General features: G+C 46.7%; 1 protein-coding gene across 1 annotated transcript in view; it reads right to left on the bottom strand.

The window, feature by feature from the left end:
* CSNK2A2 (casein kinase 2 alpha 2) overlaps positions 1-23,913 on the bottom strand; it is a 43,291-nt gene extending 19,378 nt beyond the window's left edge. The window contains exons 1-5 of the mRNA XM_026652682.1: positions 23,783-23,913; positions 22,511-22,622; positions 10,419-10,520; positions 9,372-9,422; positions 876-935 (exon numbers count right to left, since the gene is read on the bottom strand). Coding sequence (XP_026508467.1) covers positions 876-935; positions 9,372-9,422; positions 10,419-10,520; positions 22,511-22,622; positions 23,783-23,886 — 429 coding nt within the window. The 5' untranslated portion in view covers positions 23,887-23,913. The remainder of the gene's footprint in view (positions 1-875; positions 936-9,371; positions 9,423-10,418; positions 10,521-22,510; positions 22,623-23,782) is intronic.
* Between the last annotated feature and the right edge of the window lie 439 nt (positions 23,914-24,352).

Here is a 24,352-nt window from a genome sequence, read left to right as displayed (position 1 = left end):
AAGAGAAGGGGTGGGGCGGTCTAATGAAACCAAAAGAGCATAAGGGCACACACTGCTCACTTGAGGATGGCATTCATCCCTCTCTGTCATTTGAAAGAAGAACCAGCCAAATAGGTGCCTTACTGTAAGTTTCTAGGTCTGGTCTCAAAGGGCCTTAGTTACCCTAACAGATGTAAGTCAAATACCAGCAGAGCCATGGGGGTCTAAAGCCTCAGCCCCACCGACAGAAAAAACTTCAGGGGCTTTGAAAGATTTCAAGGCATTTAACCAGCCAGCTTGTTTCTGACCCACAGGCTCATTCGGGGGAAGGAAGATTTGAAGCCACCTACCTCCCACCCAACTCCCTAATTGCCCTGGTGACTCTGGACAATTGGGGCTACCAAATCAAGTTCTGTAAAAGCTCAGGAAAACGCCCCTCTGGGGCATGCACTCAGGTTCTGCGATATCAAGATCCACCCCCTCTGGCTTTGCATAATGCCAACCATGCCTAGCTCACCTTGGCTACTCCCTTCACCCCACCCACTTCCAGCGCTTTGTCCCTGGTGCTTTACTCTCCACTTACCTACACAGTCACTACTGATAGGGAACTCCTTTCTGGAAAAAGACCAGATACTGACAGTATAAAAGACAACTAAAGAGCCCCAGTTCAGTTCTGAACTTCCCACATTTTTCTCTCCTCCACGGGGGCTGGTTAGTTTGATCTTCTCACGCCAACCCTCCCAAACGGGCTCTGTTATGTGACAACAATTCTGCATCAACTACCAGAGAGGGAACAAGCCGAAGAGTCAATTTGCCAGAGGGCTGCTCCAGGAATTCTGCCGTTGCCTCAGAGACATTCATTCCCCCAGCCCAGACTCTTCATGTCCATCACTCACCTTGAGCAGCTCATACATATAAAACCGAATATCAAAGTCTGTCAGGATCTGGTACAGTTGCTGAAACAGATTGTGGGAGAGAAAGAGAAGGGAAAATAAATATTCAGATCTTGATTGTTTTAGTCTAAAACTGCACCTCTTAGTTCCTAACCCCCCCATCTTCAAGTACTGAAGCCACTCTGCATCCTTTTCTAACGCCGGGAGCCAGGGCCTGAACTCAACGGGAGTGCCAGGTATCAGCGTAGGGTTACGTTGGGTAACAGGATATGTCCATGGAGATGAGGGCACAGATTTGGCAGTGGGGAATGTCGGCATCCTACAGACCCGTCATTGCCCCTTTGCTTCCCCTAGACTGGATGATCCCCTGCAACATCAGACAGCAGCTGCTTAGGAGAATATTAGCGTTCACATTTCCGCAGCGTATCGAGACTATCTACGCTAATCAAGAAGGCTAGAGTGACAGCTGCTGCAAAGGGACAGAGAGAGTAACGTGGAAGGGAAAAGTAGGCCAGAGACCTCATCGCAAGGTGGGAAAGAGATCACAGTATTGAGTTCATTACTGGCAGTGTAAGTGATCTACGCAATCTCACTCTCTCCTATTGGGATTAGTAATCACTGCTACTGGAAAGCAGCAGGGGAAGCATTTAAGAGCCAGGGTGCGCTTTAAAGCACAACTCATCAGCAATACCACTAATACCTTTGTCACCCAGTCACGCCCAGCGTGAGCCACCCCTTGGGTCATGATTAGCACAAGCATTTCACTTTATATCCATCATCGGCACCTTCCTCAGCCCGACCCTGTTCCACTGCTCCTACCCCATGGGGTGAGTTCTTCCCTCCTTCCCAAGAGGCCCAGCATGGCGCTAGGAAGCAGCAGCTATGCGAAGCATGACATGCACGTTGAGTTTTATAGAAAACAGCAGGACTTAACCTTTTTTCCTTTTTAATAAACAAGCGTCTCCTCAAAGCCCAGTCAAATTGTTTGATTTCATTAACTTCAAAGCCAGCTGCTAGCTCAGGGCATTGCCTGGTTGTTTCAAGAAAACCCCACAGTGGCGATTTGAAATTCACATTCCAAGAAACTAGAGCTGATCCTGAATTCTCTTCAACTCTGGAGCGGTGTCCGGATACACGATGAAGAGTGATGTAAACAAGTCACCGCCTATGCCCAAGGCGCCCTCAGCAACACACCTGAACAGCCCAGCCTTCACCATCCCTGCTCCAATAAGCTGCCTATTCATCCAGCAATGTACAAAGAACATTTACAAGCCCAGGAACTGTTTAGTGCCTCTTGGGGTGCAAACTCAATTCGATTTTCATGAGCTAGGGTGATCCTAACATCCAAGCGCAACTCGGTGAAGCAGGCACAAGTCAGCAAGGATGAGACAAAACGATACAGCAATAAGCTACAACAGGGGGTCTGTTGGCTACTGGGGCTCACCGGAGAACCTTCTGCTCTCCTCCAGCACACCAGCAGCCTTCTTATGCATGCCCTGGAGCAGATCAGTGCAAGTGGAGCACAGCTCTTTCATCTGAACATTTCTTTCGTTTTCAAACAAGCCATTTTGAAAAGTTTGGGGGTTTATGAAATTAATCTTTCCACGAAGGACAGACCATAATCATCTTCACGAACATAGCACCTTTCCTCTGTCGATTTGAGACACCGGGACAGATTAGTCTTCCCATTTTACAGATGGAAAATGAGAGACTAAGGCCCATATCCTCAAAAATACTTAGGCAACTAACTCCTGTGCCTCCCCAAACAGCCTGGCCCCTGCCCCCTAACTGCCCCCCTCAGAATCCCCAACCCGCCCTGCTCCTTGGCCCCGACCCCCCCTTCCCAGGATCCCCTGCCCCTAGCGGCCCCCCCGGGACCCCACCCTCTATCCAACCCCCCCCGCTCCTTGTCCCCTGACTGCCCCAACCCCTATCCACACCCCTGCCAGGCCCCCCAGGACTCCCATGCCTATTCAACTGCCCCCGCTCCCTGACTGCCCCCTGGGACCCTCTGCCCCTTATCCAACCCCCCCGCTCCCCGCCCCCTTACCAAGCCACTCAGAGCGCCAGGACTGGCAACCGCGCCGCCCGGCCAGAGCCAGCTGCACCACCGCGCTGCCCGGCAGGAGCTCACAGCCCCGCCACCCAGAGCACTGGCAGCACAGCAAGTGGAGGCTGCGGGGGACAGCAGGGGAGGGGCCAGGGGCTAGCCTCCCCGGCCGGGAGCTCAAGGGCCAGGCAGGACAGTCCCGTGGGCCGCATGTGGCCCGCGGGCCGTAGTTTGCCCACCTCTGGGATAGAACCAAGTGCTCTCATTCCTTAGTCCCATGTCGGGCTGCCTTCTCCCAAGAGCCTGACAAAGGTATTCTAACTATTATCCCCTCCCAGCACCATTCCCCTGAAGCTAGGCTGCCTTCTCAGCTGAAGTTTGTTGCCCAACAGCCTCTTTCAACACACTTCCTTGTACAAACGGAATATGAAATACAGAACAGTTCCCTACGTTTTCACAAGAGAAAGTCAGAGAAGTTGCTGGAGGTGCTCACGCTACTGCTAAATGGACGGCTTGGCACAAGGGTGGAATGGAGCATTTTAAAACTCTCTTTCTGAGCCTTCCTCTCTCTAGCTGCCTTGTACCATTTTACGCCCACTGATTGTTTCTACCACCCTTTTAACCTGCTCAGCACGGGGCCTTTTAAAGCCAGAGCCAAGGTCTCCACAGCATGGTGCAACAATAAGAACATAGCTTTGGGAAATCTCGGTCCACAGAGAGAGAAATAAAATGAACATCCTCCCAGCAGGGTTCCAGACTCTCTTTATTTAAGCTATTTACAGAGCCCTGGCAGGTCCCTTCATCACCAAGTTCTCGCCAGAGTTCCGTTCTCGCGCTCTGTTCTCAGTGTGGTTTTAGTCTGAAGGGTGACAAACGTCACTGTGAGGCTCTGTATCTTGATGATTTCCGTTAACATCTGCTCAGTTAACTGCCAGCCCAATCAAACTGAACCTGGGCTCTGCTCTGCCAGTCAAACTGGTCTCTTTCCTTCTCGTGCATCAGCACCAACAACAGAGGCTCCACAGGCCAATCAGGCCTTCAGAGGCACCTGTACAGCCCTCAAGGGCTTTCAGTGGGTTTGAACAGATGGAATTGATTGTCGTTGAACAATTCTATTGATGCCCAAGAAGGAACCAGCAGGGCTAAGAGGAGTTAACCAGTAAACACTTTTCCTCACTACAGGGAGCTAGTCTGCCTGCCTACGCAGGGGCACAGATTTCTGGAATAAGGCACTGTTCTTTTTATGACTTTTCAACATAGTACTGCATTTAAGGGGTGCTGCTTGGAGGTGTAAAGCATTCAAATGGGATCACTTGAAAACCATTTGCCTGTTGGCTGCCGGTGTTTATAGCTAAGCTAAGAAACAGTTTTATTTCATGCCTTTATATCCCATGTATGTGTTGCAAATGTAGTGGGAAAGTATATTTATCCTCAATATGCAGAAGTTTGGGTGGGAAGGTGCAGGGAAGCGGTCACTCAAGAGGTGGAAAAATAGAACTAAAGGGAATCCCAGGACACTGGACTCCTAGCAGCCTGCCTGCATCACCCAATACACAGAGAAAGAGGAGGGACCAGCTATCCCATCCTCATATTCTATGATCATCTCCATCCTGGGTAGAGATGTAATCCCAATTGCTCCAAAAGTTATCTGGATAAAGCTCCTTCACTTTCTTCTACTCTGCCCCATACAGCCTGGATCTCCCTTCCTGATCTGCTATGCACCTCTGCCATTTCTTCCTCTCAAACACCTCTTCTAAACAGCCTGTCAACTCTACTCCTGCCTTTCAAAGTGGGATCTGCTAAAAATAAGATAGCACAACCTGTGCAGTGCTGCTCGAAAGAGACTCCATCTTTCTCTTCGAGCCAGGAGCCATTATCTTGCAGACCTATGAGTACCACACATTTCTGGTACTATGCAAATATGCATCATTTGAAGGCTGTTGGGGGAGAAAGTAGGCATTTGGGACAGGGGCGGCTCCAGGCACCAGCGCAGCAAGCGCGTGCCTGGGGCGGCAAGCCGCGGGGGGCGGCCTGCCGGTCACCGTGAGGGCGGCAGTCAAGCTGCCTTCGGCGGCATGCCTGCGGTAGGTCCACTAGTCCTGCGGTTTCGGCGGCAATTCAGCAGTGGGTACACCGAAGGCACGGGACTGGCGGACCTCCTACAGGCATGCCCGACTCCGCAATACCAGCGGACCTCCCGCAGGTGTGCCGCTGAAAGCTGCCTGACTGCTGTGCTTGGGGCGGCAAAATACATAGAGCCGCCCCTGGTTTGGGAGCATGTCAGCTGTTTTAACTTCCAGTTGGAAACAGAAAGACAATGGGCACTTTGTGCCTCTACCTAATGACCATTTGCCTGACTTTCATTTTGTCTGAAGTCACAATTTAAGGCAATCATTTGTGAGTAGCTTGTGACCTCAAAGATAAATTTTGTTTATACTTATGGTTAAGAGAAATGTTGGCCACTCATTAAGACACAAGTAGAGACATTCTGTTTCATGTGAGAAAATAATTTAAGTATGATTTTTCAAACTCTGGCTCATCAAGCCCGTAGGTATACAATTAAGCAGTTTAAGATAATTTGACCAATTTAAAAGGTAAGGTATTCATCTACTTAAGGTATTTCTAGGGCCACCTATCACCACAGAATCCAAATATAATTTTAAAATATTTAAATTCCTTTGATTTTAAAGTTTGAGAGTCACTAAATCTGGGAACTCCTGTAGCTTTTCTTTAGGTCGGACCTACAATGTTTTAGGCTCCACTCTTGCAAAGACAGACCATAAGGCAGCTGAGGGAGTCCAAGCAGCACTATTCTCAGGGTTATGCAGATACCACTGGCAATGCTTGTGCTCCAAAGGAAGTGACATTAACTAAGTAGCGTAACAAGCAATTAACATTAAGCAAAAATGTAATTTTGCTGAAAGCACAAGGGAAAGCATTTGCCAGAAAAGAAGATCAATAACGACATTTTCTAGCTTCAAAGAGGCTATTACAAATGAGAGAGAGAAAGATAAAAATGTAATACTGTCAAGTATCTGGCAGTGGCCCATCATAGTCAAAAGAGTCACTTGGAACCAGCTTGAGAACCCTCCGCTCATGCTCTGACAATTTTTTCTGAGACACACACACAAGGTTGTCACACCGCCATTGGGTGTACAAGTAATTATAGTGATCACAAGTTCAAGCATTTAGCATATGGACCAACGCCACCAAAATGAGTAAGAGGACAATTCCCTATCACTTGAATTAGAAACATGGAGCATTGAAAGAAAGAAGGAAAAAACTGAAACAAGTTGGAAAGCTTCCAGTTTAAGTCTCCAGACATCTTATTAATAGGGTTCAAGGAGAGCCAGTGAGAACTGACATGAGGATTCTTGGACCTGTTTTCACTCAGCCCTCCAAGCACGTCGCTCCTGTCTTAATAGAGAGAAAGAGACTTTGGGGCTTTATTTTAAAATGAGAGATCCTCTTGTGCGTTTTTGCATGTGCATTGGCTAGATAGGCACTCAGTCATCTGTGCATGTAAATACATGAACCTGAAAACTCAAAAAATGCAGGTCCTAAACAAGGCTACTGAGGTTTAAGCTATAAATCTACTACTCTTTCCTAGCCAGGCTGAATGTCTCATGATGTAGACAGGATTTTCATATTTTCAGTTTCAAGCAAAGTTTTCCAGTTCTGTCTCATATCAATCAGCAGAAAGACAGTAAAATAAAGAATCTTTAAAACTTGAACTCATATTTGCGTCTTGATGATCCTCAAGATTCAGGCTTTTATATTTACTTTGTAATGATTCATTTTAAAACCATTTAATTTCTTCTGATGCAATGGCCACAACTCAGCAATGCAACTTCTGATGTCCTGTTCAGATATGAACAACATGGGTAACAATGCACAACTTAGCTTGCAATCACTGGGGAAAACAAAGCAAGCAACTATTCCTGTTCTTGGTGGGAATGACAGTTTGCTAGGAATGTGGCACACGATCCATACCAAACCATCAGGAGAGACCATTTAACTCCCCTGCTACTGTATCCTCTGACCATAATACCCAGATATCTTCATGTTTAGAACAGTATTTAGGAGACAGCATTATCTGGTAAGAACTGGGTAGGTTTTCATAGAATATAGAATCATAGAACTGGAAGGGACCTCAAGAGGTCATCTAGTCCAGTGCCCTGCACTCAAGGCAGGACTAAGTATTATCTAGACCATCCCTGACGGGGGTTTGTCTCGAGTTGTTAAATCTAATATCTCCCCCCATGCTATACCAGCTGGGGAAGTGAGAATCAAATCACTGACTTGGAAATATGCCCTGCTTTGAATTTTTGTGTAGACACATTATTAGGCACACGTGGCTTTTCGGGATAGCAAGAAGGGATCCTTGTTCAAAACAATTTGATTTGCTACCCTAGGGCTTGGCTTTCTCTCATGCTGTTTGTTAAAAAGTGTAAATGAAGTGTAATGAGTACTTCAAAAGATTTTCAGCCATCAACCGAAATGGCTACGTCCTGGGGGCCAAATGCCTAAAGGCAGCATGCTTAGTGCGTACAGAAGTCCATAGTTCAGAACAGTACACACTGTTTGCACAATCCAGCTGATTCAAATTAAACCCAGACAAATCCAGGTCATTTTAATTAGCCCAGAAAGGTTGCTGCATAACACTGCCCTTGTTGCCATTTACTCTAATGGGGCAATGCTCACTCCCCCTCAAACACTCGCAGGACAGATGCTCTTGCACGTTACTATATTCTGGTCTCCCTGCTAAATCCCTACACAGCGTAAATAACGTCCAAAATGCTGCAGCCAGATTAACTACGTGCATTGGCTGTGGTCAGCACATTACAGTAGCACTTGACTCACTACACTGACTCCCGTGTGATGGAAGCCATGCATGCAATCTTGAACCGCAAGGCTTAGAGGACTTGCAGGTCTTTCACATGGCCAATATACTGCTTCCTTATTCCTTTCAGCAAGTTTTCAGTGACTGAGGCCAAAGTTGCTAGTAGCCCCATCTTGAGGGAAAGGGTTCCCAAGGCTGGGTATTAACCTTCTTGGTAACCCATAGGTTTGCAACGCTACGTGTGGAACACAGGGAACACTTATTCTCTAAGCTCTGAGCTCAGGGGGTTTCTTCTTTTTACTTCCTCTCCTCCTTTTCCTCATATTCTAGCAACTCCACCTCTGAGAGGCCTGGAATTTGAGCTCTTTTGGGACCATCCTGGAGTGCAGAGAAATTCACTAGAGAGCAAAGGGATGCAATGTAATAACCGTGGGACCAAAGGTGTCGAAGCACCTAAAGATACATAGAGGCGCCTAGGTGCTTAACTCCCATTAATTTAAATGAGAGCTCATTAGGTGCCTATCTGTATCTTTAGGCACCTAAATACCTTTAAAAATCTGCTGACTGGGGAGTGAAGGACCAAGTTCTGCTCCTCTCCGTAATAGCAAGTTGTACCGGCAACAGCCCAGTGACATTCCTTGTACATTTCTTGAGTACTCTGAGGCCTAAATCCTAAGAAGCGAGCATCTCCTAACGGTTCACACACTCAGTCACGTTATTCAACATCACAGGACAGTATTTTCCTACATATGGAGTAAGAAAATGGCTCGGAGACAGTGGGGTGCTAACTGACGGCCGTTAGAATTAATTATGAATGACTCGCTAAAAGGCCATCTCGCAGAGTTAATCACTTATGATACAAGGAGGGATAACCTGGAGCAAGGAGGGATAACCACACCTACTTCAGAAAGTTACTAACTACACAGATTAGCTCATTTCCCCCAGCCAGAAACTGTTACAGTAGCAAATATGCTCACTGATGGACCAACTTGGAGAGGTTCACCAGAGGAAAGAGAAATATTCCACTCAGCTCCCCAACTAACACAAAGGAAGAAAATATACAGCAGTCTGGAAAAAAGCTTTACATCTCCTCCAACATAGGTCATGTCACACCTTGGCTATGATCTTTCCAAGTGAGAACACTCACTCTCAGACCTTAAGTCACGACTCTACACATCAGCTCCGCAGGATTTCTATGCAAATCAATGCCACCATCTCCATCAACAGCCCTGCCATAAATAGAGTATGATAGCCGAGGGATTAACTTAGATTTAAAATACAGCACAGCAGCAGTTGCTATGTTGAGAGAGGGTAACTAGGAAATGCAACAAACTCTCCCATTTTCCTGTATCCTTGGAACTCACACCTCAAAGTCACAAGGAGGGACAGCTGGGCAGTTTCGAGTTTTATTTCTCAGAGCCGTACTCGATCTGTGTTGGCTGAAGTTACAAGGGAAGGTGGTGTATAGACCAAAGCCATTATTTCCCCCACTGCTGTCAACAGCAACTTGGCTTTTCAAAGGGTCTCCAGTAAACCTGGTGTATGGCAAATTTAGAGGACCTTGAGACCTCCCACCTCCCCCACTTTGGTACAGAGACAAACTCACCTTAAAATCTGTATTATTGATGTACTCAAACACCAAAGCTGGGGTCTTTGACTGCAAGAGAGAAAGGTGAATGGGTTAGCCATCTTCCTGCAAGAGCAGTACCTTCTGCCCTTTCTGAGCCCCGTAATTCTGACTGACAAAAAACACACTTGCATTTACTTTCCTGCCCCAAGCTTTTGCCCACTGTTGTGCCCCACACAACAGGGTAGGAACACTCTGCTACCAAAGTGTGCTGGAACAAATGCTTATTACCCACACAGCAAGCATCAGCTAGGCATTTCCGACCATGCTTTTCCCCTCCAGCTGGTTGATCACAGATAGCATAAGATGTTAGTGCACAGCAAGGTGAAATGTATCGCCTCACAGCTGAGCTGGTAAATGAAATTGTATCATTCTCTTGCTAATACTTAGAACTTGCTAATCGTTTTCTCTTGTAGATGTCAATAAACTAGAAGATCATGTGACCCAGTCCAACAACCCCTTATCCCCCAACCAACAAAGAAATTGTTCTGGGAAAGAGGCAAACGTAGCATCTAAATAACAAACCAGACCAAACAAGAGAAATATTATTTAGGAAGTAAGGAAGAGGAAATAAGCAATAAGCTGTTAAGTAGGAAGACAACAAGATGTAACCAAGTGGGAGGATGAGCACCTGCTATCAATTCACCTGGACAAATCTTACCATTGTTTAAGTCACAAGTGGCCATGACGCAGAGATGGCATATGCATACGTGCATGCGCGTGTGGAGTCACAAAGCTTTCTCCCCCAAGAGGCATCATTAGATATAGAAAGGGAATCAAGGATTTTGGGGTACAGGGAAGATTACCAAGTCATCCAAACCAAAGTACTCTCAAAAGAACCTAAAAACCCCAACGCTGCTCTTCAGTGAAGGAAGATGTAAACAGCAAGATGAAAACTAAGGTGACAAGACAACCAGCAAGAAACAGGAGTTTTGCACTTGAAACATGTATTTCCATCAATTACCCTACAGACTACAGCTCAAGACAAGCCCAGCACTAGATACCTCAGGACATACTGATACCTACCACTGGATCCTTGACAGTGTCAATCAGCTTAATGATGTTGGTGCCACCTCGCAGATTCTCCAGAATCTTAACCTCTCGTTTTATCTTCTTTTTCTTCACTGGCTTAAATACACAAAAGTGATTAGAAGTGAGACCCTTTCAGAAGATACCACCAGTTCTCATCCAGTGATTTATACTGGACTGAACTACTTCCCGCCTCTTGGGGGAGGGCGAATGAGAACACTCCTAGCCACAAGGCGGCGGCAGTTTTCAGAAAGGGCTGATACAGGGCAGACAGGCGCCTCAAACAGTATATTCCCTCTTGTCAGGATGGGTTACTTTTCCGTTGCATGCAATGGCAGAGCACTTTACACACAAAACCAGCCACCCGTACTGTGGTCGTCACCAAGTTTAAAAGCACTTGAAAACCACCCAACACGGAAAAGGTTACAGTTAGTTGTTATGCATTATTATCACATGACAAATATGGCAGATGATGTACCACAGCCTGTGTTTACTGGTTTAACACATATGATTTTTTAGTTCCATTGCTGTGCAGTTCTTATTTCTTCTGGAAGTAACCTATCTTGAGTCCTTCTTCAGTTACTTAATTTGCTGAAATTCCAGTTATCAACATTTATGAAGCAGTTTAGACATTTAAGTGTATAATTACACATCATTTAGTTATTCAACTACCCCAGGGAGTGTGAACACCCAGTAAAACTGCACCTGTGGACAAGTTATTGCTTTTATACACACTTTAAAAAAAAATTGTAAGGATATTTTGAACTGTCGTAAACTTGTCTTCAAACATACACACTCCAAAAACCTCTTTTTGGGAGCAAACATTACGAAGGAGGGTTATCATCAAATTAAAGGGTTTCCCCCCCCCCCCCCAGACTGATCAACTGCCCATTTCCATAGAACGAGATAATTTACATAACTCAGCATAAGGGGAGTTACAGTTGTTGACTCTCTATTCCTGCCCCTGCTGGGAGGAAAAAGCAACACAGCAAGTAAGATTTTAAGACAATGGCTATAAACAATGGTTCATGGGCCAGGCGTGATCTGCAGACAGAGCTATAGAGAACCACAGTGAGGTACTGAGAAGGGATTTCAGTTCATGAAAAGCACTCTCTCCTACTCACATATCGCTCCCTCCCAAAAAAATGGTTTGTAGAATGAGAAACTTTAGAGACCCACCATTGTAACATTGAATTGAAAAACTTTCCTTTTTCATTTTGGCTGCCTCCTGAAGCACTGAAAGTTAAAGATCCCTGAGAGGCTTTTAAAGTCTCTAAGTGCTTTCAATTTGAAAACAAAATAGTCACAAAAACCCCTTACTCACAGGTATGAGCACTAACCCCTGCGTCAGATCCCGCCTATAATAGAGAGCATATCATAAACACAAACCAACGAATTCTCAGTAAACAGACTGCTCAAAAAGCAAGAAAGCCAAAGGAAAAAACTGAAGTTTCAGTTAACAGACTCCCATTAAACCTGTTATATTTAAAATCTACATTAAGAAAACATTAAAGTAGGACTATTAAGCACCCACAAATCAGGAAAAGAAAGTTAAGTTGCACATACCACCTTAACTCTACCTCCTTGTGAATACACACTACTATACAGTTAGTCACAATTTCAAATTCTCTCTCAAATTAAGTCATTTTAGGCTTTTGGAAAGATAAAATTCCTACAGTAACTAGACAAATAGCATTCTCGTTGTGTGACTGTGTCCTGAACACCTTAGGAGGATCTGGTCAGGTTTGCAAGATGTGCATTGAACGAGGCAAGGGCTTCTATGTAGCTCTTTCGTTCACTGTGAACCTGTAGTAAATTTTGCAGTATGTAATTAAATTTTAGATACAGGCGTGCTGCATAGCCTACCTTCAAAGAGTTAAAATGTCATTCCATCTTTACTGCATGTACACAAAGAAAGAGTCAGATCTCAAAAGTCGGTCAAATCAAAACAAACCCCATTTTCACCAGAATTCTCCAAAGCCACTACCCCTCAATAAGGGCTATTTCTCTGCCAGATTATGTTTTGTTTTTGCTCTCCAACCATTTTAGCTTTAGAGCTGTTCCGAAAGCATTACAACTGTATTTATTTATATAATGGAGCAAGTATCTCCTCTCTCATATGCTGTCAAACACGGCTGAACCATTTTGACTCAAACTTTCCAAAACAGGTCATCTTCCAACAGACACCAAGGTTAGAAATTTTCAGCTCAAAGGTGAAAGCTGCAGAAAGTTACGAACTACTGAAAACATGGGTTTACTATGGAAACAATTAAGCAAACCCTCACAGATAACAGTTACTGAGGCTCCCATAACACATGAATTGCAGCACAAGATATAATACAATCGTATAAAATTGCATCGTGCCCATCAGTTACAAGAGTCAATCGGTGCCACGGACTGTCACCACTCTCCAGTGTCCAATGGAGAGATGACAATGGAAGGTAAGAGTCACACAGGGAACAATGACAGAACTGGAACATCTGCAGCAGCAGGGGACGGGAGCAGTCACCTGTGTGTGTCATGGACCCAGCAGGAAGAGGTTTCATTATGGGACTATAATTCTGTCCATATCAGAATGGACATGTAAACCTTCTAGCTTTGTTCCTGTGGTTTAATTATCACCTAAAGGCCAAGATGGAATTAAAGAGACATAAATCCAGTTACTGTACTGTAGTCTCAGAATCATGCATGAGCTGCTCTGTCACATACACTTCAATATCTAGGCCCAGCCAGGAAGCTGAAGAGGCATCCTTAACTTGTCAAAAGGACAAAAATGATATCGTTTGTAGTTGTGTTGGTCCCACGATATTAGAGACACAAGGTGGGTGAGGTAATATCTTTGATTGGACCAACTTCTGTTGGTGAGAGAGATGAGCTTTCGAGCTACATAGAGCTCTTCTTCAGCTCAAAAGCTTGTCTCGTACACTAACAGAAGTTGGTCCAAAAAAAGATATTACTTCACCCTCCCTGTCTCACTCTCAAAGTGACGTCAGACAGTTAACGTCTGTATTTCATGTCCTAGTCTAACAGGGTGGAGGTGTAAAACCCACTTACTCCTTACACTGTATTAACTCCGAGGTCCTTAGCACCAGTGTAGGCAGAGGTGCTGTGGTTCCTCCATCCTGAACCTTTTATTAAGATTCTTCATTATAGCAGCAATGACCACTCTAGTTAATGAGGAAGAAAGGTTTCTATTCTAACCCACTTTTCAATCACTCATACATGTCTCAACATTTTGCCTTTTGTCATGAAAATCTCCAGGCTTGGTCTCTGGCTGAAAGTGGTTTCTCTTCTTTTCAAAATGTGAGCAAACACTGTTCGGCCACTTTTCAAATCAAAGAGTGACTAAAACCTTTGTAGCTGAAATGCCAGCAGGTAGATGTTGAAATCTGACAAGGTTATCGTTGTCATTAAAAAGAAATCGTTTGGAGAGCTCTAGCAATAACTGGTTTCAACTTGGTTGAGTTAGGACCCTTTCAAAACTACATGCAATGCGTGTACAGTGCATTTGTACTGCTAAGCTCATGAAGCGTGTAGCTAAGGCCAGACAGTACACACAGCTAACTCAGCCATGCACTTTACAAGGTGTGCATGGACAGAGGCAAAGGGTCCACAGAGCCCTGCAAACCTTAGCCCAGTGGCTCTCCAACTTTTGTACTGGTGACCCCTTTCACACAGCAAGCCTCTGAGTGCAACCCCCCTTATAAATTAAAAACACTTTTTTATGTATTTAACACCATTATAAATGCTGGAGGCAAAGCAGGGTTTGGGGTGGAGGTTGGCAGCTCGCGACCCCCCATGTAATAACCTCATGCCCCCCTGCCTTAGCAGGTCTCTCCCCCACAGACAGGAGCTTCTACAGCTGCTGACCTGTTAAGGAGCAGCAAAGGGAAACCCTGCTCTCGTGCTCCTTGGCAATGCCATAGCTGGGGTATAAGCCTGCCCTGCTTAGCATTATTTAAGGTTAGACGGGAGACGGCTCTCTGCTTAATACCTTATCAAATGATTGGCACAGGCATTCTGGCAGTATTTAGCTAAACTGTCAGGATTATGGCATTTTTGTCTATCATTTCGCCTTAAAAAAAAATATCCTAGGAAGTTCCACTAAGTACTACATTAGGGGAATCGAAGGGTTGCACAGTTAACGTTCAAGGGTCAGGAGCTGCCAGCCTGAAGGTCACATGTGTAACTTTCCCTCGACCCCCTTGTACACATGCATTATGGTCACGCTCTCATATACAACATACAGTTTTCTCCTACGACCTTAAATATCTGCATACCCTCTTTTACTACTATGGTACTAGCCTCATAATACCAAACAAAGCCCATTTCAGCCCTTTAGCTGAAGAGTATCAAACTGCACATAATACTGGATGTTCCCTTGTAAATGCAGAAGGACACCTCACTTTACAGCTAAGGCTGGGCTACACTTCCAAGTTTAATAATATAACTGTTCTAGGTAGAGATGTGATTTTCCCCCCCATTCTCTTTCTATTTTTTTAACTGAAATGGCTATACTGGTAAAAGCCCTAGTTATATCAGTATAAAGGTGCCTTAGATTGTGATAGTTATTCTTCCTCTTGTACAGGAATACCTATTATCAATATAAAGCATCTTTATACCAATGTAAGTGTGTCCATGCTGGGGTGTTGCGTTTGTACTACTTTCATGACATCAGTATAGTTAATGCAGGACAACCTTCTAGCATAAATAAGGCCTCACTTTTGTAGATAACTGCCTCCTCTCCCAAACTGCATCTACACAGAGAGGCATTAAGGATTGAAAACAAAATGTGCAGTGCATGTCTGCTGACCACATTTAATATACCTTAGAGACAAGAACGAGGAGTCCTTGTGGCACCTTAGAGACTGAGGCCTGGTCTACATAAGTTACGCAACTTCAACTATGTGAATAACGTAGCTGAAGTTGACATACTTAGATCGACTTACCGTGGTGTCTTCACCGCAGTGAGTCAACTCTGCCTGCGCCTCTCGTGGCGGTGGAGTACAGGAGTCGACGGGAGAGCGCTCGGGGATCGATTTATCGCATCTACACTAGACGCGATAAATCGACCCCTGCTGGATCGATCGCTGCCCGCCGATCCGGCGGGTAGTGTAGACATACCCTAACAAAATTTATTTATTTATTAATTAACGTCTAAGGTGCCACAAGGACTCCTCGTTGTTTTTGCCGATACAGACTAACACGGCTACCACTCTGAAACCTTAGAGACAAGGTTACATATAGGAAGTCAGATTATGACAAAGACAGTGTAAATACATGAGAATGAAAAATACATACGTTGCAGCCTGTGTAACTAGAACTGTAGAGAATACTGTTTAGGAGAAATATCCTGGGCATGCAATTAAAGCCTCATTGTAACACAGATTTGCGATTGTATGCAACTTTAATCACTCAAGGCAGGAAATGACAACATTAATCAGGCAAACTAATATTTTCAACCTTTAAAAAAATGGACTATTCTTTGTTCACCAAATCCTATCGGCAGATCCTGTAATGATTCCAATGAATCAGTATGCAAATCTTGATGTTGCAGAGTCCAACCTCAGAAGAACTTGTCTAGCATCCGTACGACAATGTTCAATAGGTAGATTGTACTCAAGGCCTCTTTATAGCTAGCAATTGTTACCAAGGGGTTATTATAACCAACCTACTAAGCACAACATTGATTGCTCAATAGGGAAACTGGCTTCAGAACAGCTGAATTTATTTTGTCATTAGCAAATGTTAGCTGGAAAACCAAGTAATACAGATTTAAAGCAGTTGTGAAAATGACCATTTGTTTTAACAACAATTTGTGCTTTCACCGTCTTGCAAAATATCCTTTAAAAGGAAATTTTAACTTTTTTGTAAACTCCCAAGAGCAGCACGGCGGGGGGAGGGGGAGGGGAAAGCATTTGAAAATGCTAAATTGTTTTTGCCTTTATAATTCTCCTCTCCCGCCCTCTAAAATTGCATACCGGTAGCATTCATCCTTTCAGCTGGAGGATGGATGGACAGGGCTCCACCCAGGACACTTCAAGACTGCTGCACTTGAGATATTCAGGACCCAAACCTGGATCCTCCGTGCTGGACCAGCCTAACAGAACTTATTTACCAAGGTTCTGCCCAATGCCAGTGTGAACAGACTAATTACAAACCCACTTTGCAAATGCCCGGCTATGAACACTCTCCTAGTTCGTAACTAACCAATTGATCGTGTTGTGTGATAAATCAGTAGCAGTTTGGTGCAACTTAAAGTGGTAATACAAAGATGTCACTCAATCAAGTACACAATTTTAATCAACCACAACGCCACTCAACAACAGGACTCTGGCAACAGAATAAGCTTTAAACCGCACAAGGCTAACAGCAAAGATTGCTCCCCCGCCTGTATATTTCATAGTTTCTCTGGGTGTTTTAGCTAAACATCAGTGACGCATTTAAACGAGTGCTGTGGGATATGCAACAGGCAGATGATCTGGGCCAAGAGAAAGGAGGCACTTCTTCATGCCGCAACTGAAAGAGTAGAGGGGAAGGCACAGAACTTCGGTGCAAGCTCAGTTTTTAGGATGGAGATGGTGACTGAGTCAAAAGCTGCAGCCATGAGGAACCAGTGACATACCTGATCCTACTCCACACTCTCTTTTTCACACCAATATGGAAGTCATTTAAGTATATTAAAGTTAGTTTCTTCAAAAAGGCTAAGAAAGACTCTAGCCTTCAAAGAAAACCATATAGTGGTTCTCACAGAATCTAATAAAACAAGACGGATAAGGAGGTTTTTGCCCAACTGAGAGGATATTACAACCCAAAAGGATGATCAAATATATTACTGTACAGTAGTCTGTAGTCCGCTGCTTAGAAGTACCTTTGGCTAGGCCCCGCCCCCCCCGTAACTCTGATGGGGGGGGAAGGGACCAAACTGTCACATTGCAATTAGGCGTACCAGCTAATGCAGCAGCTCCAGGGTTGAAAGCACCAAAACGAGCGAGAGAACAATTCCATTCTCGCTAGAAACACAAGCCCTTACACTTCATCACTCGATCCCTCTGCTTTTTATTGCAGCCCTTCCCTATCCTTCATGTGGATGCTGCCTATTCAGATGGTAAACGCCTCAGGGGAGGAACCTTTTCCCTTGTGTGTCTGTAAACACGTAGCACACTGAACAAAATACACAAATCTAGAGAGAACAGAAGTGGGAAAAATCCTACAGAGAGCTGGCTATATAGATGCTATAGTCACTGCCTTGGGCAGACACCAGTATTGGAGATAACAGGCACAAGAGAGAACTCAAACTCATAGGCTGTGAAAATCAGCAAGGAAGTGGCACTATAGGTGTGCACCGGCAACTTTAACTAGAATGGTCCCAAGTATTCCCATCTTCTTTCACTCATTTCTAACTTTCTCAAGGTTTTATCTTTGGGGCTGCAATTTGCTATGCTTATTCTTACCTTCAGAAAGGGGCGGGGGGGAGAGAGAGAGAGAAGGGCTCCCTGAGGTTTTAGCCAAAACAGATGAGACATTTTCAGGCACAGAGGGATTGAAAAAAGTGTCATTTTTCCCCCCTTAAGAAAACATGATTGCAGCCAAGTTTGGGTTTTTTTTAAAAATAGCTTTAGCACCTCGGCAGAAGGTGATGGAAAACTGAAATTTGGCAGGTGTACAGCACCTAAATTGTAGATGGGCCTTTCCCTGGTCCAGTGAAAATCCAGTTTGACTGGGTTTGAGTTACGATGTTTAAAAAAAAAACAACAGACTTTGGACATCTGCGCTGGATTAGGTTAGAGAACTCTGCTATTCCATTGATAATATGTCTGCACATTACATAAAACTTAACGGGAACTGTCACTGAATAGATGATGCCCTGGTATTCCTTTGGCTGTGCAGCAGAATTTCAGGGCTCAATCCTTGGTCCAGCTGAGCTGTTCTTGGGATAGGACCTGAGTGGGAGGCAACAGTGGCCATATGCCATCTTTGCACGTCTCATAGACTCATAGACTTTAAGGTCAGAAGGGACCATTATGATCATCTAGTCTGACCTCCCGCATGATGCAGGCCACAAAAGCTGGCCCACCCACTCCTGGAATAATTCTCTCCTTTGACTCAGCTGTTGAAGTCCCCAAATCGTGATTTAAAGACTTCAAGTCACAGAGAATCCTCCAGCCAGCGACCCCTGCCCCATGCTGCGGAGGAAGGCGAAAAACCTCCAGGGCCTCTGCCAATCTACCCTGGAGGAAAATTCCTTCCCGACCCCAAATATGGCGATCAGCTTAACCCCGAGCATGTGGGCAAGATTCTCCAGCCAGACCCTCCGGAAAAGGTTCACTGTAGTAACTTGATCCTCTCTTGATCCTCAGATTGGTTTGGCCCTTTGCATAACAGAGCATCCCTGAGGCTGTTCTAACTTCAGTTGCTAATTCCGCCCCCCCCCCGAGGCAGTTACACCAGATGGGGATCACCGGAGCAGTGGCACCCTGACCGTACTCCCCTAAGCTGAAGGACATGCCTTACACACACCCTAAGCTGGCAGAGAGCTAGGTACATCACCCAAAGAATACTCCATACTAGGAAAATCCTCAGTCGCCTGCTTCATAGGTGGTGCCTGCTTAGGGCGGCCTTCCAGATTCTTTGCACCACTGGAAGAGTGCAAAGGCCAAGCAAATGGACCTCACTGTTAGCAGCTGATTGTTGTGGAATGTGATCTCTGAAAGTGCATAGGGGACAAGGCAAGGGTTCCTGCCTCACTGACTGTACATATGTGCACCACAGAGCATGTAATTGTTGTCTAGCTACAGTGGGATCTGGAGGAACTCGCTTTCTTCGTTTGCTTAAAAAAAACCCCACACACTTAGGACGTTTCATACAAAAATGTTACATTAAAAGAGTATTAAGGTTGGCAAGTGAAGCATTCAAAAGTCAGGAAGTGACAAAGTTACGGTTGCCTGCACAATCTTGTGCAGATGCATTATGACAATACCTAATGACATGCTCACGGTGAATGAGGCAAGGTTTTGTAGTGAAATGGTATACGGTCCAGAGCATCCTGCCTTATTCACCACATAGTTGCATGGTGTGTCCCGAAGTAAAGCTGGAGCCCACAGCATCCTGCCCTCATTCACCGTAAAAGCTGTATGGCATGTAGCAAATGAGGCAAGAGGCTGTGGGAGAAGAATGGCTAAGGCAGAGGACTGGGACTTGCCTCTTTCACAGACTTTCTGTGCGACTTCTGACAAGTCTCTCTCTCGCCCCACCCCATCCCCTCTGTGGCTCAGTTTTGCATCTGAGAAATCATGATAAAACTTCCTGATATCACAGGGGTGAGGTCAGGAACTCAGACATTATGGTGATGAGAGCCACAGAAAAGCCTGTAAACATATCCTTTATTCAGTGCAGTGTGCAGCAGATAAGACATGGGGCTGTATTGAACAGTGAGGGTAAAAATATTGAACACCTGTCTAGTTCACTAAGCACTGTGTCAACTTGCACACTGAATGAGGCATGGGTTCTGTAGAAAAATACTAGGTGATTATGTCATTAGAAAGTACAGCAATCCATACAAACAGCTCAGCACTTCAGGAAATGTTACAAAAAATTAAGATGCTAAAAAGGTTGATCCATCAGCAAGTGATTTTTTTTAAGCCACATGCACAACTTGTTACATTCTGGTTTAATTTTTCCTTTCACAGATTAGAGGCTGAATTCAGAGGGCCAGAAAGATGCATCCTATTTACTAAAACTCAAGAATACACAAATAGGCTTAATTATTACAGATGTAGTGACAGGAAACTAAGTAATCCAGGTAGAGCAGATTGTGACATATTATCTACACGTGCTATGATTTTGCATCACACACAAGGTGGCAATCTGAAAGTTGCCTTGTACTGATCCAGTTCCCACTCTGAAGAAAGCTCATCTTTATCTTCCTGTACTTTCTGCTTTCACAATGTGACTCCAGGAATGCTGTTTACACACTGAGTGAACAATGTCAGCCTGAGGCCTAAGGGCAGCACAACACACTGACAGTTCAATCTCACTTCCAGGCCCAGCAGACACTAGGTGTATTGCTGTAGCAGCACACACAGACCCTGGGAAGAGGGAACGCCTTGCCTTGCTCAAATGACCTCTCCAACTGACTCACAAGTGATGCTGACAGGCTCCCAAAATGGACATGGATCCAGTCTACAACAGGAAGAAGATATCATCCCACTGCAGGCCCTTTGGGGAGGAAGGGGGAGGAAGAAAGACAGGAAGATTTCAGAAGATCCTGTCCTGGCAACAGTGGCTCACTGTCACCTATTTGCATATGGTAATACATGGGTTCTCCTGGCACTGGATCAGCATCTGAGGTCCACCACCAAAGTCGTAGGGTGGATTAGCCAGACTGGTGGTAAACAGAAGCCTATGGTTTCCTATGCTTAGTCAAGAGACATCTCTCCATATAACAATTATACTCTGGCTATCTTTTAATATTCTCTCTTTAAATGCTGACTTTTCTGCCTCCAGAGTGACAAACAAATGCTGAGACCATGGCAGCAGCACCCAAAGGAGGGACAGGCCTGAACAGTAAACCAAAAAAATTCAGTTACAACATGCAAGCCTCACTTCTACATATGAATATACAGTCCAACCAGCAAACTGTTTGGTGTGGGGACTCTCACTGAAGATTCAGATCACTTTGCCACCTTAATTCTGAACCCTAGTTAAGCTGTTGAGATAGCTAACTTCTCAGAAACAGCTGGGAAGTCAAGCCCTACCCAGCAACCGTTGCCAGGCAGAACATGATCCATGGCAGAACAAGTTGAGCGGGGAGAAGAGGTCGAGGAATCAGAGGCCCTGGATGAGCAGCCCACCTGGTCCTGAAGGAGAAAGAAAAGGAGCAGAGCCAATGCTAGCTGGCCTGGGCTACCAAGGGGATTTTGTCAGAGCAAACTTGGTCACACCTAGTAGCCAGTTCACAGGCTGACAGATGCATGGCCCTTTTCAGCAGAGCAGCATGTATGCATGGCAGTTAGCTACTAGCCACAGCGGCTGAGGGGCCACTTCCTAAGTATAGCCAGCCTACCCGAACTGTAGCACTGAGGACTGACGCATATCTGAGTTCTCAGCATTTCTAGTGTTGGAAGCAGGTTTCTGTACATTGGGGGAAAGCAAGAAGACGGTGGACTATGGCAAAGCCAAAGCATTCTGTTAATTCACCAATCTCTTATTTCTCTCCCCTTTAAATATCCTTCCTTAATCAGCTGAATGGTCTGCTGCTAAATAATGCAGTTATCACTCCTTTCATAGGCTGAGCATGCTGCTTCCAGTGCTCGCAGGCAGCAGTGATACCAGAAACTGCGCTCCCCACATGCCAGTATGGAGCACTTGGCTGTCCCAAACCGTTAGGATTTTAATAGCTACCTTTGTAGTTGTGTCTTTAATGTGACACTATCATGGAGATGTTACCATATCAGAACATACCATGCAGTGAGCGATGGTAAACAAGTTTCATCCTTTGCCTTGATTTTCAATTATGTTTACTCCTAACATTAAATAGCCAGGAATTTGCCATCCAATATATTTTCTAGAGTACCAAGTCCAAGATTTAGTTTGCTTTCCCAAAATCTAGAGAGCCTGGCTCTGTCACAGCTAAATGCCAATCATGTAAAGGTTAATGGAAGGATCCCCCCTCAAGGCTTCACATTACTGTTGACAGGACGGTTCACAAGCCATTTTAGACAAACATTGCCAGATATTATTTACCAAGTTCAGACAGCACATCCAGTCCCATTCAAACATCAGGACGCACAGCATTCCTGTCCCAAAGAGCTCACAGTTTCAATCTGACAAGCACCCCATGACTCCTACTACCCAGGGTGGGAGGGGAGAAAGATCAAAACATCACTACAGGACACAAGTTGAAAATGTGTTTCCAGAGATGTAATCCAGCACCCCAACATCAGAGAGGGCAGGGCTGAAACCCGAATTTATGAGACACTGAATGAGACCCAAGACCTCCCCATGCCCCCGATAAACCTAGCAAGATGTCCCCTTTCCTACACGTTTCCAGCTCGAAAAAGACTAACGATCATCAACTGGACACTCACCTTGAGGATTTTCACAACCACTCTCTCGTTGTTGGTAATGTTTATGGCCTCAAAGACTTCGCTGTATTTTCCCCTGCCGAGTTTCCGAACCAGTTGGTAATCGTCCTGATTACTGTGGACAGCGAAAAGGAAAATAACTGACAGGCTACTGGGCTGGAATTCTCCTTCCTCCCTGCCCGATTAGCCCTTCGCATCCAAAGCACTTGGAGACAGCTCTGTGCATTGAGTGATCTGCTTTCTGATGAGGGGGCAGGCTTGAAACAGCTACATTCTGCAAACCCATCCCCAAACTAGTCTCTCTAGGCTGAGAAAAGGCTTTAATCAAATAGCAGCACAGGTGCCCACAACCACCTCCTCTCTGTGTCACAACCCCACAGTGAAGAGGGGAGGGGGCACTGTGATACCCCCTCCCCTTCTTGAGCCTGCTCTCTCCACAGCCTTTAATATCCTTCTCAGGGAAGAAGAGACACTCTGGCAGCTCTGAGATCTCCACCCATCCCTGGACATCTGCTCTCACGGAGAGTCTACGGCAAGGTTGTTTCTGGGGTGGGCTTCGCTGGCAGGTTCACAGTGCCATTATGAGGGGCAGTGCCAACTCCCCTAATGCATATCCTTGGGGCTCACTCGGTACCACACTCCACCACCCCACAGTGAGATTTGAGCCATCTCCCACCTGAAGAGCTGGTCATGGAGGGAGATGGCTCAAATCCCATCCATCCACCCCTGGCCCTGCATCTGGCAGAGGGGTGAAGGCTCAGCATATCGGGATCCCCCTTACCCCAGCTCTGGAGTGTGGGTGGCAGCAGCGGGGGTCTCCCTGAGACAGGATTTGGGAGAGGGCCCTGAATCGTGGGAAGGATCTCCAGCCTGCCCCCCTCACTCACCAGCTCCCCAGAGCCCCAGCCCGCCATCTGACCCCAGGCCCCCACCCAGCGTCTCAGCCCAACCCCCTCACTCCAGCCCCCCGTTTCCTAGCGGCCCAGCCCCCCCCATTCCCCAACACCCCTGCTCCAGCCCAACCCCCTCACTCCAGTCCCCTGCGCCTCAGCCCAGCCCCTGCCCAGGCTCCAACCCGCCCCAGCCCCCCTCAGCCCAGCCCAGCCCCTCCCCCGGCTCCAACCCGCCCCAGCCCCCCAGCCCCTCCCCCGGCGCCAACCCGCCCCAGCCTCCCTCAGCCCAGCCGCTCCTCCGGCTCCAACCCGCCCCAGCCCCCCAGCCCCTCCCCCGGCTCCAACCCGCCCGCTGCCCGGCTCGGGGCGGGGGCCGCTTTACCCCCAGCTCGGGACGTGCGCCTCGTAGTCCCAGTACTCGCGGCTCCTCAGGCTGTTCACCTCGGCGTAGACCCGGGCCCTGCTGCCGGCGGCCGGGCCGGGCATGGCGGGGGCGAGCGGCGGGGGCGGCTGCAGGAGGCGGCGGCGGAGGGGGCCGGCGGGGCTGCCGAGGCGGGGCACGGAGCGCAGGAGGGCGGCGGCGGGGGGCAGCAGAGCCAGGCCGGCCCAGGGGGGAGCGGGGCGGGGGGGCCGGTCCCGGCCCGGCGGGGGGGGAGGGGAGGGGGCGGGGCTGGCGGGCCGGGCTCCGGGTCCCGCGCGGTCTCTGCCCGAGGCCCGATCCCCAGCGGCGGCGGCAGCCTGAGCCGGCCCCGAGCGCAGCGCAGCGAACCCGGAAAAGGGGCTGATCCGGCGGCCGCGGCCCAGCCAGCAAGAGAGTCCGCGGCGGAGACCGGCTGGGCGGGCGGGCGGGGCACAGCGACCCCTGCGGCCGGGGGGACTCACCGCAGCCGCTCGCGCTCTATTACTCCCAGGAGCCCCACCTACCCCTAGAGCCCCGCCCACCCCTAGAGCC

This window comes from Terrapene carolina, unplaced genomic scaffold (assembly GCF_002925995.2).
Source record: "Terrapene carolina triunguis isolate 2854851 unplaced genomic scaffold, T_m_triunguis-2.0 Scaffold130, whole genome shotgun sequence".
Lineage (NCBI taxonomy): Eukaryota > Metazoa > Chordata > Testudines > Emydidae > Terrapene > Terrapene triunguis.
This window is presented reverse-complemented; position numbering and strand designations above follow the sequence as displayed.